This window comes from Pseudopipra pipra, chromosome 8 (assembly GCF_036250125.1).
Source record: "Pseudopipra pipra isolate bDixPip1 chromosome 8, bDixPip1.hap1, whole genome shotgun sequence".
In the NCBI taxonomy this organism is placed as follows: Eukaryota; Metazoa; Chordata; class Aves; order Passeriformes; family Pipridae; genus Pseudopipra; species Pseudopipra pipra.
The window spans coordinates 23082842-23097180 of record NC_087556.1 but is presented as its reverse complement, the minus strand read 5'-3'; the positions used below and the strand labels follow the sequence as shown (position 1 = coordinate 23097180).

The 14339-nt window shown below is 58.9% G+C and overlaps 1 protein-coding gene across 1 annotated transcript in view; it reads right to left on the bottom strand.

Moving 5' to 3' along the window:
* Positions 1-52: 52 nt before the first annotated feature.
* The window catches only part of SLIT1 (slit guidance ligand 1), a 61943-nt gene continuing 47656 nt past the window's right edge, over positions 53-14339 (bottom strand). Inside the window, exons 15-37 of the mRNA XM_064663072.1 lie at positions 14257-14280; positions 13650-13794; positions 13436-13510; positions 13068-13211; positions 12620-12763; positions 12330-12496; positions 11107-11239; positions 9968-10036; positions 9510-9581; positions 9211-9282; positions 8836-8907; positions 7170-7333; positions 6686-6810; positions 6372-6469; positions 5594-5733; positions 5124-5217; positions 4810-4947; positions 4226-4463; positions 4004-4134; positions 3760-3914; positions 3397-3685; positions 2485-2696; positions 53-2399 (exon numbers count right to left, since the gene is read on the bottom strand). Of these exons, the coding sequence (XP_064519142.1) occupies positions 2155-2399; positions 2485-2696; positions 3397-3685; positions 3760-3914; positions 4004-4134; positions 4226-4463; positions 4810-4947; positions 5124-5217; positions 5594-5733; positions 6372-6469; positions 6686-6810; positions 7170-7333; positions 8836-8907; positions 9211-9282; positions 9510-9581; positions 9968-10036; positions 11107-11239; positions 12330-12496; positions 12620-12763; positions 13068-13211; positions 13436-13510; positions 13650-13794; positions 14257-14280 (3146 nt within the window). The 3' untranslated portion in view covers positions 53-2154. The remainder of the gene's footprint in view (positions 2400-2484; positions 2697-3396; positions 3686-3759; positions 3915-4003; positions 4135-4225; positions 4464-4809; positions 4948-5123; positions 5218-5593; positions 5734-6371; positions 6470-6685; positions 6811-7169; positions 7334-8835; positions 8908-9210; positions 9283-9509; positions 9582-9967; positions 10037-11106; positions 11240-12329; positions 12497-12619; positions 12764-13067; positions 13212-13435; positions 13511-13649; positions 13795-14256; positions 14281-14339) is intronic.

Below are 14339 nucleotides of genomic sequence, written 5' to 3'. Positions count from 1 at the left end.
CCAGGCACTAGCTGCCCCCTTCTCCCCTCCAGGAAAGAAGAGGCCAAGCCTCTGAATGAATAAATGTCATGTTCACATGGAAGACAACATAGACAATACCAAACATCTCCTAAAACAATACAGCCTCTACCAGCGGAAGGATGCCCAGTGCCTCCCTCGCCAGCCTAGTACAAACCAGCGTCTTCAATAGTGACACACACAAACCCCACGGGCCAAACAAAGCCACCGTCATTTTCCTGCCCAGTAGCATCTGTAAACAAAAAGAAAACATCATTTGTTGACCCCAAACATATAAAAATACTATAACAAAATGAAATACAAATATATATTAGAATCTGTAAGTATTCTGTATAAAGAGATACTTTAGCGGTTAGCGTACAGCAAGAACAGAAACACAACACAACCAAGCCCCAGCCGGGCCACAGGCAAAATGAGACGCATCCCGGCTCCTCTGTGCGGCAGAGGAGCTCCCATGGAGAGAGCATTGGTGGCAGAAACACATCCCCGTGGTGGTGGGAACGTCCTGGATACCAGTGGTGAGGAGGAACGGTGAGAGCACTGACAGCTGGGTGTGTCTGATGGAGATACCCAGAGCCCGGCTGCAGCTGGCAGTGTGGACCTGAAGCCAAAATGCTGGAGCGGTGTGTAGGGCTGCAGCCCTGGGATAAGTCTGTCCACCTGAGTGATGTGGAGTTTCACTGTCCAGCCATGTGCAGTGTCCCAGATCAGGCCCCCACCATCCTTTGCCCCCACAGTCAGAGAGGTGACACTGCTGTGGATGTCAGGTGTGTGCAGCACCCTGGCATGAGCTCCCCATGTGCCTCTGCTCCTACTCCAGCCCAGCATACCCCCTGACACTGTGGGCTTTGGAGAGGTGCTGCCCAGGCGTGGATACTTGAATCCAAGAGCTGGTGGGTCCTGCCCTGGCAGTGGTGTTGGCTCCAGGTTTGCAGGCTTGGACATCTTCAGTCTCTTCAACTGGCCCTGGCACCCACAAGGCTGAGGTCCCAGTGATGAACATGGCAAACTCGCACCCTGACTGTCCCAGTGGCCTCCTGCTCCTGCTGGCTGGGTCAGTGGGACATGGGGCACCTTTGCCCAGCTGCAGGCTCATTCCCCCAGGGCAGAGCCTGGAAGAAAGGGCCTCCTGTGCTGCCTCACATGGCTCCCACCTCTGAGCAGAGCCCTCTGGCTGAGCCCTCTCCACACGAATGGTACGGTGCTGGTCCCCATGGCACAGGGCAGGTTGGCACTGGGACCCCCAGGGACATTTGCACACTGCTGCCTGCCCCCCACTCAGTGTGCCTGGCACTGCCAATGTGCCTTGCCCTGTTCCACCAGCATGGCCCTGATGTGATCAGAGTGGGCTGGACCCATGCATGCCCTGTGCCCTGCTGAGCCCAGCTGGCATGCACAGACCGGGGGTGCCATCAGATGATCAGGCTGTGGCATGGAGCTTGTGACATTATTTAGGGCACTCTGGGCTCCAGCACCCTGGCCACCACACCAGGGAACTGCTTGCTGCAGCTGCTATCGGGGCAATAGCAGGTCCTTAGCAGGGAGACCAGGGCTGCTAGAGGAGAGGATGGGAAAACAGGCTCTGGGCTCACCAGGACTACAGGATGCTGGCTACACCATGCAGCCCTCTGTGAGTCACAGCTTGCCATGGCTCACAGGACTCTGCCATATCAGGCCCCTCTCCTCCAGTCCCAGGTGCTGGAAAAGGCCTCAGATCTCTTGGCTGGATGCAAGGGACAGGGTTGCCAGGGAGGGAACATGAAGGGGACGCAGGCACTGCCCTCCATGGCTGTGGGGCTGTGCTGGCAGGGAGGCAGAGTGCCACAAGGAGAGGGCAGGGGCAGCTGGGCAGGGTGCTCACGCTGTATCCACACATCTCTGTAGCTGCAGTTCTTAAAAAAATTCTCTATCTACACATTTGCTTTGTTTGTGGGGTTTTTTTTCTTTTCCTTTTTTTTTTTTCTTTTTCTTTCCCAACCTTCTAGATGTACCAGCTCTACCCTCTGCCAGGCTCCTTGGATGCAGCTGCAGTTCGGAACACCCAGAGAGCAGCACCATGCCCGCAGGGCAAAGTGAGGTCCTTGGCTCTGGGGGGTCTCTCTGGCAGCCCCTCAGCTCTGCAGGGCCGGTGGCTGCTCACAGGCACTGGCTGCAGCCGCACTTGCTGGGCTTCTCCACCTCCTCCACGAAGGTTGCACCGTTGCTGCACTCAAAGGCATATTTCCTGCGCCGGAGCCGCAGTCCAGTGCAGCAACCGGCATCAGGGCCACCGCAGGTCCCCCGGCATTCCACCCAGGCCACCGGCCGCGTTGTCTGGCAGATGGCATAGCCCCGCTGCACCTGGTGGTAGTCCCGCACTGGCTCCCCACGGCACTCCGGCTCTGCGGGACAGTGGGACAGCAATGCTTAGCCTGGTGTCGTGGTGTGGGGCTGCCCTCCTTGGACACCCACATCCTCAGCACCTACCCTGGTCACAGAGGGCTCCGGTGTAGCCATCATGGCACTCGCAGGTAGGCTGGCCACCTGGGGTGAGGTGGCAGTGGCCATGGATGCAGGGCTGGTGGTGGCAGGGGTCAGGTGGCTCAGCAGGCTGGTTGCAGAGGGCGCCCTGGTAGCCTTCACGGCACTGGCAGCTATAGGAGAGGGCATCGAGGGGCAGGCACAGCCCATGCACGCACCTGTGGGCATCCGGTGCTGTCAGGACCTGCCAGCATGGCATGGCATGGCACCAGCGTGCACAGCCCACCAGCAGTGAGCATGGCATGGCTCAGCACCAGCACGGCACCGGCACACTATTGCACTGGGACCAGCACAGCACTGCCACAGCATGGCACTGGTATGGCACAGCCATGGTGGCACAGCACCGGTGTGGTTCTGGCACAACACCACCAGCACAGAACAGCCCTGACACAACCCAGTGCCAGTGACACAGCATGGCAGTGCCTTGGCACAGCACCACTGTGATGGCACAGGGGAGGGTGGTGGGCAGCCAGTGGGAGGTGTGGGTGGGGCAGCCAAGAGGAAGGGGCAGCCAGTGAGCAAATGATTTAGAAGTGTAGTGGAGAAGCCAATGAGGAAGAGGGTGGCAATGAGCCGATGGAGCAAAGGAATTGTGGTGAAGCAGCCAATGGGCAAACCACAGCCAATGAGTCAATGGAGCAGCTCAGTTATGGTGGGGTCACCAATGAACCGGCGCAGCCAAAGACCAAATAGGGCAGGCATGTCTCTGTGAGGAAGCCAGTGGGTGAGGACCACGGCTGTTGGACAGCCAGTGGGGCTGTGCTATTGCTGCAGGACAGCCAGTGGGGCAGATGGGTCACTGTGGGGCAGCCGACAGAACCATTGCTGCAGGGCAGCCAGTGGGGTGAGGGCACTCACTTGTGCCCCTGGCAGGGGCCACCACGGGGCTGGTCGCAGTGGGGCCCATCCCAGCCGGGCTCACAGTGGCAGACGGGGCCCTGGGCGCCGGCGGGCTGGCAGATGCCATGGAGGCAGTAGAGCTTGCGGCAGGGCTCGCAGCCCGGCACCACCCCTGGCGTCATCCGCGTCTTGGTGAAGTCCTGCAGCTCGTTGTTGATGTAGAGGTTGCGGATGCATCCGTGGAAGCTGGTGCCATTGAGGAGCTGCCAGAGGCGGAAGGCAGCTGAGTTGACATCCACAGGCATTCCTGGGGAGAGCAGGACCATCAGCGCACCCGGACGCTCTCCACGCCCTCCATTGTTCCCCTGATCCCTGTCTCACCTCCCACATAGAGAGGAGCCTCACTGTTCAGTGTGTAGTGCTTCCCTGAGTTGTCCATGGTCATGGGGCTGCCACCGTCAATGGAGAGGTTCACCATCTGGTCGAAGGTCACCAGCTCCACGGTGTGGAACTGCCCATCGTTGATGGTCTCGGCACTGGGGGGATGGCTGGGTCACCAGGGATGCTCCAAGCCTGTGCAATAGGGGCAGTGGTCCCCAGGGAGCAGGGAAGGGGTGACAGGTACCTGTAGATGGCTGAGCTGGGGTGGGTGCCAGGGTCATAGCTGACCCTGACGTGGCCCTGGTACAGCTCCACAGCCATGTGGTCACTGTCACCATTATACAGCAGGATGCCATTGCCTTCAGCTGTGGAGACCTGTCAGAAGGAGAGGTGGGAGCCCACATCCCTGGGGCAGCATCCCCAATGCCAACCCCCCCTGACGTCCTCACGCCTCCCCTGCCCTCACCTGAAGGGTGATATTGGCCCGCGGCCAGTCCTGCAGGTCAGTGAACTGCAGGTATGTGTCACGGTCCACGAAGTTGACGCTCAGCAGCTTCTCACACTTGGGGCCACCGAAGCCAGGCAGGCACTGGCAAAGGGCGCGGGCACCGCGCTCCACACACGGGGCCCCGTTTTGGCACTCGGCTCGCTCGCAGAGACCGGACTGGCCAGCGGTGTGGGGCGGCATCTCGCAGAGCTGGCCACTGTGGGGTCAAGGGTGCTGCTGGGCAGGGGGCTGGGAATGCACCCTACACCCTGCCCACTGCCCCATAGGGCTCTAACAGCACCTCCCTGATTTGAGGTCCCTGGGGAGGCTCTCCAGGCACTGGCATCAGAAGGATGCCTAGATGCTGAGCTGTGCCCTGGGATCCCTACCCAGGGATGCTGGCTCCCTGCCCAGCTTCCATCCACAGAGACACACGCTTCCAGCCCCACTCCTTCCTTTCACACTGAGAGGGATGGATGGATGGACTTCGTAGCCAGGACCCATCCCTCCTGACACATAACCATCCCCTCTATCCCAGGTGTCCCTTGTCTTCCTGGTGATACCTGTAGCCCTCAGTGCAGAGGCAGGAGTAGCCGTTCACCTCGTCCAGGCAGCGGGCGTTGTTCTGGCACCGGTGGTCTTGGCAGTCATCGAAGTCCTCGCTGCAGTTGCTCCCCACATAGCCAGGGGCACACACACACCTGGGGCAGGCAGGGGATTCAGGGCTGCCCCTTCATTCTCGCCGCAATGATGGACTGCTCCTCCTGGCATCCCCCTCCCCATGCCCCCTCACCAGCCTGTGAGATGCAGCCCCCTGAAAGTAAATCTACCCACTCTCACACAGCCAGGAAAAGTGGTTTAGGGAGAGGAGGCTCACCTGGGCCCCTGGTTAGTAGAGATGCATGTGGAGTCGTGCTGGCATGGGTTGAGCTCAGATGAGCAGAAATCAGGTGGCTGCTCACAGAATTCCCCTGCAAGGCAGAAGAGGGGATGCCCATCAGCTCCAGGGACAGAGGGGCAGCCCCAGTCCCTGCGGGACACAGAGAACCCCTGGGGGGCTCAGCTCAAGGCAGGGAGCTGCCAAGCCTGCAGCTTCCACCCCCACGAGCACAGGGCTCTGCTCCACTGGAGGCAGCTCCTGCCCGACCCAGGCACTGAGGGCATCCCAGGGTGTGAGGGTTCAGCAGGGTGTACCCAAACGCAGGACAGCTGAGCCCAGAGGCCATGGTGATGGGCACTGGGACAGCAGGCAGAGTTGCTATTAGCCTCAGGTGGGAAGGTAGTACTGGGCACATTCCCCTGCCAGGTCTGTGTGATTTGGGGATGGCTAGCCCCCATTGCAGGTACCTGTGTAGTGGGCAGGACAAAGGCAGGTGTAGTTGGTGGCACTGGGCACACAGGAGCCTCCGTTCTCACAGATGTGCTCCTTGCAGGGGTTGCTGGTGGCGCGGCAGCTCAGGCCCTCGAAGCCTTCTGGGCACAGGCACCTGCCACAGGGCAGGGGGAGTGTCAAAGGGGGAAAAGGAAATGGAGCATTTTGGGGTGGTTCCCCCAGAATACTCAGTACAGGACCTTGGTGCAGAGCACACATCCATGACAAGAGCTGGGTTTGGTGTCCTCCTGTTGAACACTGGGTGCAGGGGTGGGTGGCAGCACAGCCTGCCCAAGGATGCCAAGTTGCCACAACAACGCGCTGGCTGTGCAGTCCACCTCCTCATCCCCGGCCTGCCATCTATTTTCAGCTCCTAATTGCATCCCAGTTCCCGGAAAGGCGTGAAGCATTCAGGGCAGTGAGGGTTATGGGGGGACAAGGCAGCCCCGAAGGGAGCAGCAGTGGCCCCAGGACAACAGAAACCAGTCCCAGACAGAAATCCCACTACCCTTTACCTCCCCATGCCTCCTGTAGTGATGGGACCCCCTTTCTCTGTCATGACCTTGGCTCAGGAGCCTGAAGGGATGAGGGCCATGGGGAAGTGGAGCCAGGCAGCATGGGCTGGAGCTACCACTTGAATCCAATATCCCAACTATATGCCCAAGGGAGCACGCAGGAGGGGAAGGAAGTATCAGAACTCTCCATGCTGCTGCCCAAACACCCACCTTTCATGGATTCCTGTCCAGCACTCACCTGAACCCAGCTCCTTCCCCCTCCTGAGGCTGGCAGGTCCCCCCATTGGCGCAGGGGTTGGAGGAGCAGCCACTGAGTGGCACCTCGCAGTCCCTGCCCTAAGGAAGGATGGAGAGGTGGGAGCGAGGAGGGTGCCACGGCACCTTGCCCAGCTCTCCGTGCCCCGTCAGACTCAGTGGGACATTGGGGCAGACAGGGAGAGCAGATGGACCCACAGACATAAGCCCCAGGGGCATGGCAAAGCCCCTACTCTTCTCCCTTGCCCTCTGCAGGGACATGTCCCCATGCAACGGGGACCCCTGGGACTAGGGTACCTTGTAGCCACTGGGGCAGGTGCAGCGGTAGAAGCTGAGGGGGTCATTGTGGCAGGTGCCCTGGTTCTGGCAGGGGCTGGAGAGGCAGGGATTGCACTTGGCCTGGACACTCAGGGAGGGTGGGCCTGTGGGATGGAAGGCACGGAGATGACCGTCAGTGCGGGGAGTGATGGGGACGTGTCCTTTTGTGATCACTGATGTGGGGGGCAGAGCCTCAGCTGTGTCTGGGAGCAGGCCCTGCCCTGCCAGGGGGCTGTGCACCAGTAAATGGGTCAGCCACCAGTTTGCTCAGTCACTAGGGATGTGCCACCAGCCAGGTAAGAGGATGGAAGCATCCTGGTCCCCCTCATCCACAAAGCAGCTCAACGGCTGAAATCCTGGAGCCACTCAGACTCAAGCACTGCTCTGCTGGGCAAGGGGCAGGAGGCAGCCCAGTTCCCTGTGACAGATGGGGGCATGGATGGACAGCATGAGCCTCTCTTACCTTGGCACTCAAACTTCTTGGCAGGGGTGGTGAGCAGCAGTTTGCCTTCCATGTCGGGGGGTCCAGCGCAGCGGGCGATGCCTGGCTCCTTGTACCCTGTCTTGACCCAGCTGGAGAGCCAGCGCAGGTTGCAGCTGCAGTACAGGGGGTTGGCCCCGATGGCTCTGCAGGAGAAGAAGGGCAAAACTGCACCCACTGCCCCATGGAGGGTACTGGGCTTAGAGACCTTGGGATTGGGCACAACTGCAGCACTAGGCTGGGCTGCCACATGATGGGGGAACCAGTGCTCTTCCATTTCTGGACCCACCAGAGGTGCTGCTCATGGTGGGAGGACGGGGACACACAGCCCCACAATGTTGCTCAGTTAGACCACCCTACTGCCAGCCCCACAGCCCATGTGGTGCCCCGTGCTCTGCCTTGGGGCTTTCCTCCACTGCCCACACAGAAATCCTTAGCAGTCCTTCTGCAGCACACATACAAAGCTGCCTGGAGCAGCAAACTGGGCAAAGCACCATGGGGCTGTGCAGAAACAATAGGACCTGCATGGGAGCTGCAGGGCCAACCTGGGCTCTGCTGCACAAGCGTGCAAGACAGAGACACAGGAGCAGGCTGATGGGGATAAGCAGTGGGTTGTGGCTGGAGCTTATGCAGACAGCATCAGGGGAGATGAGAGAATTGCTCTGGGAAAGGTTGAGGAGAAAGGAGGGTTGCTCTGCTCCACAGCAGAGAAGGTCAGGGAAGCAGCAGATGACGTGGGAGGCTGAGGGGCTGGATGCCCCTTTGCATCCTCCTTGACTGCAAAAGTCAGCGGTGGTGGAGGGCCGGTGTGACCAACATCTGTGATGAAGGAGAACCCAGTCCTACAGCACCCACAGCGCTGGCTGGTGACACAGCTCTGACTGTGGGAACTGGCAGTGCCGGCTGGAAGTGGCAAAGGCAGCACAGGCAAAGGAAATCATAGCAGAGCGAGCAGTGCTGCTCCCAAAAACACAGGGAGGTCAGGACTGGAAGTCAAGATGCTCCTTGCAGACTGAAGGAATAGTCTGAGACCCCCAGGATGACAAGAGCAGACTGGCCACTGGCAGGCAGGTGGGAACAACTTAGCAGAGACAAGGAGGGGACCAAAAAGACACTGTGAGCAAAGCTGAACCCCATCCCCAGGTGGTGGGTAGAGAGCAGTGGTCCTGAGGCACAGGCTACCTTAAAGAGGGGCTGAAACACCACCACTGGCAGGAGGACGCTTGATGACAGATTTGCAGGGAGCTGTTGCAGGGAAGTGCACTGGCAGAAGGCTAACAACATGCTGCTGTGGGTCAGAGTAGCCCCTGCCAACCCACAGCCATGTCACCATTTTGCATGGCTTGACTCACATGTTGGGGGACCCCAGAGACCTAGTGGATTGGGGAAGGACCCCACACATCATCCAGCTGAGACCATAGGGCCATCCCAGCAGTACTGGGAGGCTCAGCTGCACACCTGGTCCTGAGCCCAAGCATGGGGAGGGAAGCAGGTCACAACACTACCCAACAAATGATGTCGCAAGTGCCAGCCCAGAGAAGAGGGGAGGAGGCAGCTCACCCTCCACGGAAGCCAGGCTCAGCCTAGTTTTCAGAAGTCTCCTGAGCCTGGGTCCAGCCCTGAGCCCTGCAGAGTGGGAGATACTCACAGGTGAGACAGAGAGGTGACATCTGCAAAGATGCCCTCGGGGAGGCTGGAGATGTCATTGCCATGGAGAGACCTGCAGAGAACAGAGGGTCCTGTAATGCCCATGGCTCCAGGGTGGGCAGCAAGAACTGTGACCAGTTGGGCTGCCCCCATCTCACAGGTCCAGGTGTGTGTTGCAGAGCTGGACCCCACCACACTGTCACTGTTGCAAATGCACTGTCTGCTCTGAAGGGCCGTCAAACCCTGCTGTGTTCCTCCTGCAGCCTGTACCCTGCCTGCCTGCCTGCACCCAGCTCCAAGGGGACATAAGGGACACAGGCAGCAGCAGAGAAAGGGCCAAGCAGGGCTGTGAGCTTGGCTACAGGCAGGTACTTACAGCAGCCGGAGGGAACGGAGGCCCTCGAAGGCCTGTGGAGGGATGCACTGCAAGGAGTTGTAGCTGAGGATCCTGTGGGAGAGAAGGAGGCAAATCAGCTGTGTGTCTAGCAAGAAACAGACCCTGGGCTACATGCTGCCCCTGCATGAGCTCCAACTCAAACCACAGCTTCAGCCAGGCAGAAGGGTGAGACCCTGGTGTCCCCAGCACCCTCCAGTCTTTGGGGTTCCCTAAGAATAGCCCCTTGCAGCTCAGCTGGGCTGTATCCCCGTGTGGCATGCTGCAAGGACTGCACTTACAGGGTGGTGAGCTGGCTCATGTTGGTGAAGGAGGAGTTGCTCAGGGAGCTGATCTTGTTGTTGCTCAGATCGCTGGAAAACACAAACCCCAGGGATTGGAGCCAGCTGGGCCCTGTCCCCTCTCACTGCTCCCCCACCTGCTCAGCTGCAAGAGGGTGCAAACAGCAGTACGACATAGCCTCCAAGGGAGCAGCAGGGCTGTCACACAGGGTGATGGCAGCAATGCCACTGTCCCACCTCTGCCCCATGCCTGGCACCAGCACAGGTGGTGAGCACCCAGGAGCTGAGCATCACTGTCAGACAGCTGTGTTCCAGAGCAGAGGGGAGTCACAGAGGGATGTCAGGGGTCCCTGCATGCTGCCAGGCTCCTCCTCAGGATCACACACCATGGCAAGAGCCCCTGTTCTCACCCACAGGTCCCAGCAGTGCCCCTGCCTGCCTGGGCTCCTGCTACTTACACAAGCTGCAGGTACTTGAAGGTAGAAAGCTGCCCTGGGACCTGAGTGAACTGGTTCCCATCCAGGTAGCTGCAAAGGAGAACAAGAGCACCTTGGGGTGAGAAGCAGGAGATCACTCCCTCTGCCCCCTCTTCCCCTTGTGCACCACCATGGACTTTGGGCTGCAAGAAGCATCTCCAGCATCACCTCCCTCCCAGCACCACTAGAGGTGGGGGACTTGCGGGGACTCATGGGCTGGCAGGACAGTTAGCACATGAGTGCATTAGCACACCCAAGGGCTTTGCATGCAGGTTCCCTGGGGACAGTCTCCCAGCAGCCTACGTGTGCAAGTGTAGACAGCCATGTGCCGCTTTTACACATCTGATGTGAGCGTGGGAGGCCATAACCATTCCCAAGGCATGTGAGAGAGAGAGCGGAGGATGTAGAGAGAGGAGGGGTGTGCAAGACAGTGGAGGGGTGTGTGGGGATGGTGTGCATATGTTTGTGCACAATCAGTGCCTGCAGCCCCTATACACAGGACTTGCTGCTGTCCCCCATCTCAAATGGGTACAGAGCCCCTTTTGGAGTGATGGGCATCATGGAGACTGCGCATCCAGACCTGGCATGGCTGCTTGGATGTCTCCCTGACCCCAGGCAAACCACATCCCATTGCCTGTGTGCTTGGGGCTGGGCCTGGATGTGCAGGGATGATATCTCTGCAGCTGTGGTGAGAGGGATGGCAGGGAGGGGCCAGGGAAGTGCCAGGGTGTCCCTGTCTCTGCCGCTGATGGCAGGCTGCTGAGAACCAGAGAGCCCTGGGCTGCACAGCTGTGTGGGGAATGCAGCTGCAAGGAGTGGCTGTCCCTCACTGACCCTCCCAAAAGACAAAAAGCAGGGACCAAGCTGCTGTGACAACACCCCTTGCACATCACCCTTGGTATCCCTGAGTCAGCAGAGAGGCTCTTGCTGAGCCCCTTGCTGGTGTTGAGGCTGAACAGGGTCCCTTGGATGGGTGAGGGTCCTGCTCCCACTACCAGGCCAGGATGGAGGTGTGGGAAGGAGTATCTCTGCCCTGCAACCCCAAAGCAAAGTCCCCCCATTCAGAACTGCAAAGTTGATGGCAGTCACAGGGACAGTTTGGGCACTTGGCCACCACTCACAGCTCTGTGACGTTCTTGGGGATCCCCTTGGGCAGGGCCTTGAGATGCTTGTTGCTGCAGCGGACAACGGTGTCAAGGCAGGTGCACTCTTGTGGGCACTGGGGCCGAGGGATGCAGGTGGTCTCCTCCTTACCTACATCGGGCACAGAAAGCCACAAAGTCACTGTGGTCCAGTCCTTGGGCATTGTGTGAGGCCAGATTCAACGCCCTGTGCCTGCCTAGGATGGCTCCCTTCTCATGCCAACCATGCTTCCTTGCCCCCAAAGCAGTTTGTTGCAGGCAACAGGCTCAGCACAGCTGAGAGAGTGCAGGAATCATTCCTGTGCCCAGAAACTGCCTGTCCCACCAGTGTGGATACCACCAGACAGCTCAAGGCTGCTCTGATTTTCACCATTTTCAAACAAAAATGCAGTTCCAAGGACAGCAGAGAGAAGGGTGCAGAAGAAGGGGCTCAGCCCTGCAAAACCTCCTAAAACAACCTCCTTCACCCATCTCCCAGACACAGGCTAGAGGGAGCAGATACTGTGCCAAGCAGCCGGAGGAGCCGGCATTGCTCCCCTTCCCTTCCGCGGCTCTGGGATCCTGTGGGAGAGGCGTCCCTGGGATAACCGTATGCTATCTGGCACCGCTAGGAAAGGCGCAGGATGCAACCCTTCAGTATTTGACGCAGTGGAGGAGGGAAAGCAGAAGAAAGGATGATTTGTTTGTAAATATTTTCCAGAGGGCTCAAAAGCTGCTCTAAATTTAAAAAAAAAAAATTATAAAAAAAGGTTTTTCTCCCCACGCACACTCCCCGTCTGCTCCATCTGCCCAGCTCCAGCGCATGTGCAAGACTGAGAAGGGAGGGAGGGAGGGAGGGAAGGAGCAGGATGAATCCCAGTGGGCTTTGCCCACACATCTGCTCCTGCCAGCATCCAGGGCACAGCACTTGTCAGTACAGACCTGCCTACATACAAAAGTCATGTGGTGCAGCGGGTGCAAACTCCTCTCCTGGCTTTAGATCCTCCTGCAGGTATTTCAGTGCAGCCCCAAGAGCTGGGTACCAGGACGGGAAACTCATGTATCATTAGGGGAGAGCACTCAGGGGGCCCCTGAGTGCCAATGGCTTGCCACATGGCACATCCTGGGAGCAGGGATGGTGCTGGGACAGGGAGCATGGTGTAATCCTGTGAGGAGCAGCCCAGTCTCCCCTCACTCCCAGCACCGTGGGGCCAGTGAGTTACCTTCCTCACACCTGAAGTCAGGGAAAGCCACGTCTTGGAGAGGGATCTGCCGGAGGAAGTCAGGGTTTTGGCACCGAGGGTTCCCCGTCACGATCTTCCTCTTGCGCAGCCAGTCCCCCAGCCAGGCCAGCTGGCAGTTGCAGTTGAAAGGGTTGGCGAGCAGGTTCCTGCACACAGAAAGGAGCACAAGGGTATCACCTGAACAGCCACCAGGCAAGGGGACATCCTGCAGCCCTCTGATGTGATAAGGACAGCCTGGAAGCATCCCCCTCCCTGGGCCTGGGACATACAGTGTGGAAAGGGACTGCAGCGTGTCAAAGGCGCCCGGAGCAATGGTGCTGATCTGGTTGTCGTACAGGGAGAGCAGGCGGACGTTGCGCAGCCCCGTGAAGCTGTCGTTGTGGATGCAGCTGATGCGGTTGTTCCTCAGCATCCTGCAGAGGAAAGGGAACCACAGCACCTAACAACCTGGGTAGGCTCCATGGGGAAAACCAACCTCAGCAGTGCTCAGGCTCTGCCCACCTCACTGCTGGGCAGCAGGATGAGCCTGAGCCAGTCCCTGAGCAGCAACCCCCTGCCCCTCCAGCTCTGGATACAGCCAGCTGATGGGCAAGGCACTCCTGAGCTGGCTCTGCAGTGATGCAGACAGCACCAGCCCCAGATCATGGACAAGGCAGGGAGGCAAGGAGTAGGGATGTCCCTATCCCTGTGATCATGGGGAAGGGAGGTGGGACTCACAGTGTCCTCAGCCCATCCAGGCCCCTGAACATGCCACTCCGCACGGACTCCAGCTGGTTGACAGTGAGGTGCAGCTCATTCACAGAGGATGCCCCCTCGAATGCCCCATCCTCAATCTCCAATACCTTGTTGTTGCTGAGGTTGCTGTGAAGAGGGGAAAGATGGGATGGGGTCTCTTCCCCAATGTCATCTTGAATCCTGCCTCACACAGGTCCCACTGAGCACTCTGTGACTGCCAGTCCCTCAAGGGACCCTCAGGTGGGGACATGCCCTCCACTTCATGCCCAGCCTGCCCTGGCATCAGGACCTCCATGTGCCTTCCCAGACCATAGGCATTCCTGACTGGGCTGTGCCTGCCTGATACTCACATTTTCTTCAGATGTGGGAGTTTCTTGAAGATGCCAGTAGCCTCCAGGATAGAGATTTCATTGTTGTTCAGGCGTCTGGGGTGGGCAGCAAGGAAAAGAGCTCAGGGGATGGCTGTGAAGGGCCTGGCACAGCTCAAACACGGAGCAAAATACCAGAGCCAGCAATGCTCCTGCTGCAGAAGGGAAAGCAGCATGGCAGAGAGGAGACTCTTACAGCTCAGCCGTGGACTGCGGGATGCGATCCGGGATCTTGGTGAGTTTCAGGTTGGAGCACTCGACCACACCTGATTCACAGCGGCACTTTGGGGGGCAGATCACGTCACTGTTGCACTCACTGTTCAGCTGGTAATCCTCTGTCCCTGCATGATGGATAGGGCAGCGTGGGCGCCCAAGGACAGAGCCATGGGGGGCTGCACCTGCCCCCTCTTCCTCTGATCCTCCCACACCCCCAGCTGGTCTCAGTCTCTTCTCCAGCTCCCCTCATCACAGCCCCTGTGCACGTATTACTCTTCTTCCTGCCCAAAGCAGCTTATGTGCAGGGATATTTGTCCTGGGTACAAGGGACACGGCACTGTCCACCACCCTCTTGAAATGGAGCTGGACCCTGGGGATGCCTCTGTGACCATCCAGATAACAGCATGATGGGAGATGCTGCATCTGGTACCTAGCGCTTCTTTTACTGCAGCACCTGGGAACTCAGCAATCAGAAATGATGGGAAATGCAGGGTGGGCCTGTGGGCCCTGGCACAACCACCCCCACAGGCAGCCTGTGGGAACCATGCACACATCCATGCACACACGCCTGTGGCTTCTCTGCTCACCTGGGATGAAATACTGCTCTTTGGCTGGGGAAAGAAAAGCACATCAGCACTCTGAGCACACAGACACCAGGCTGGGGCAGGGC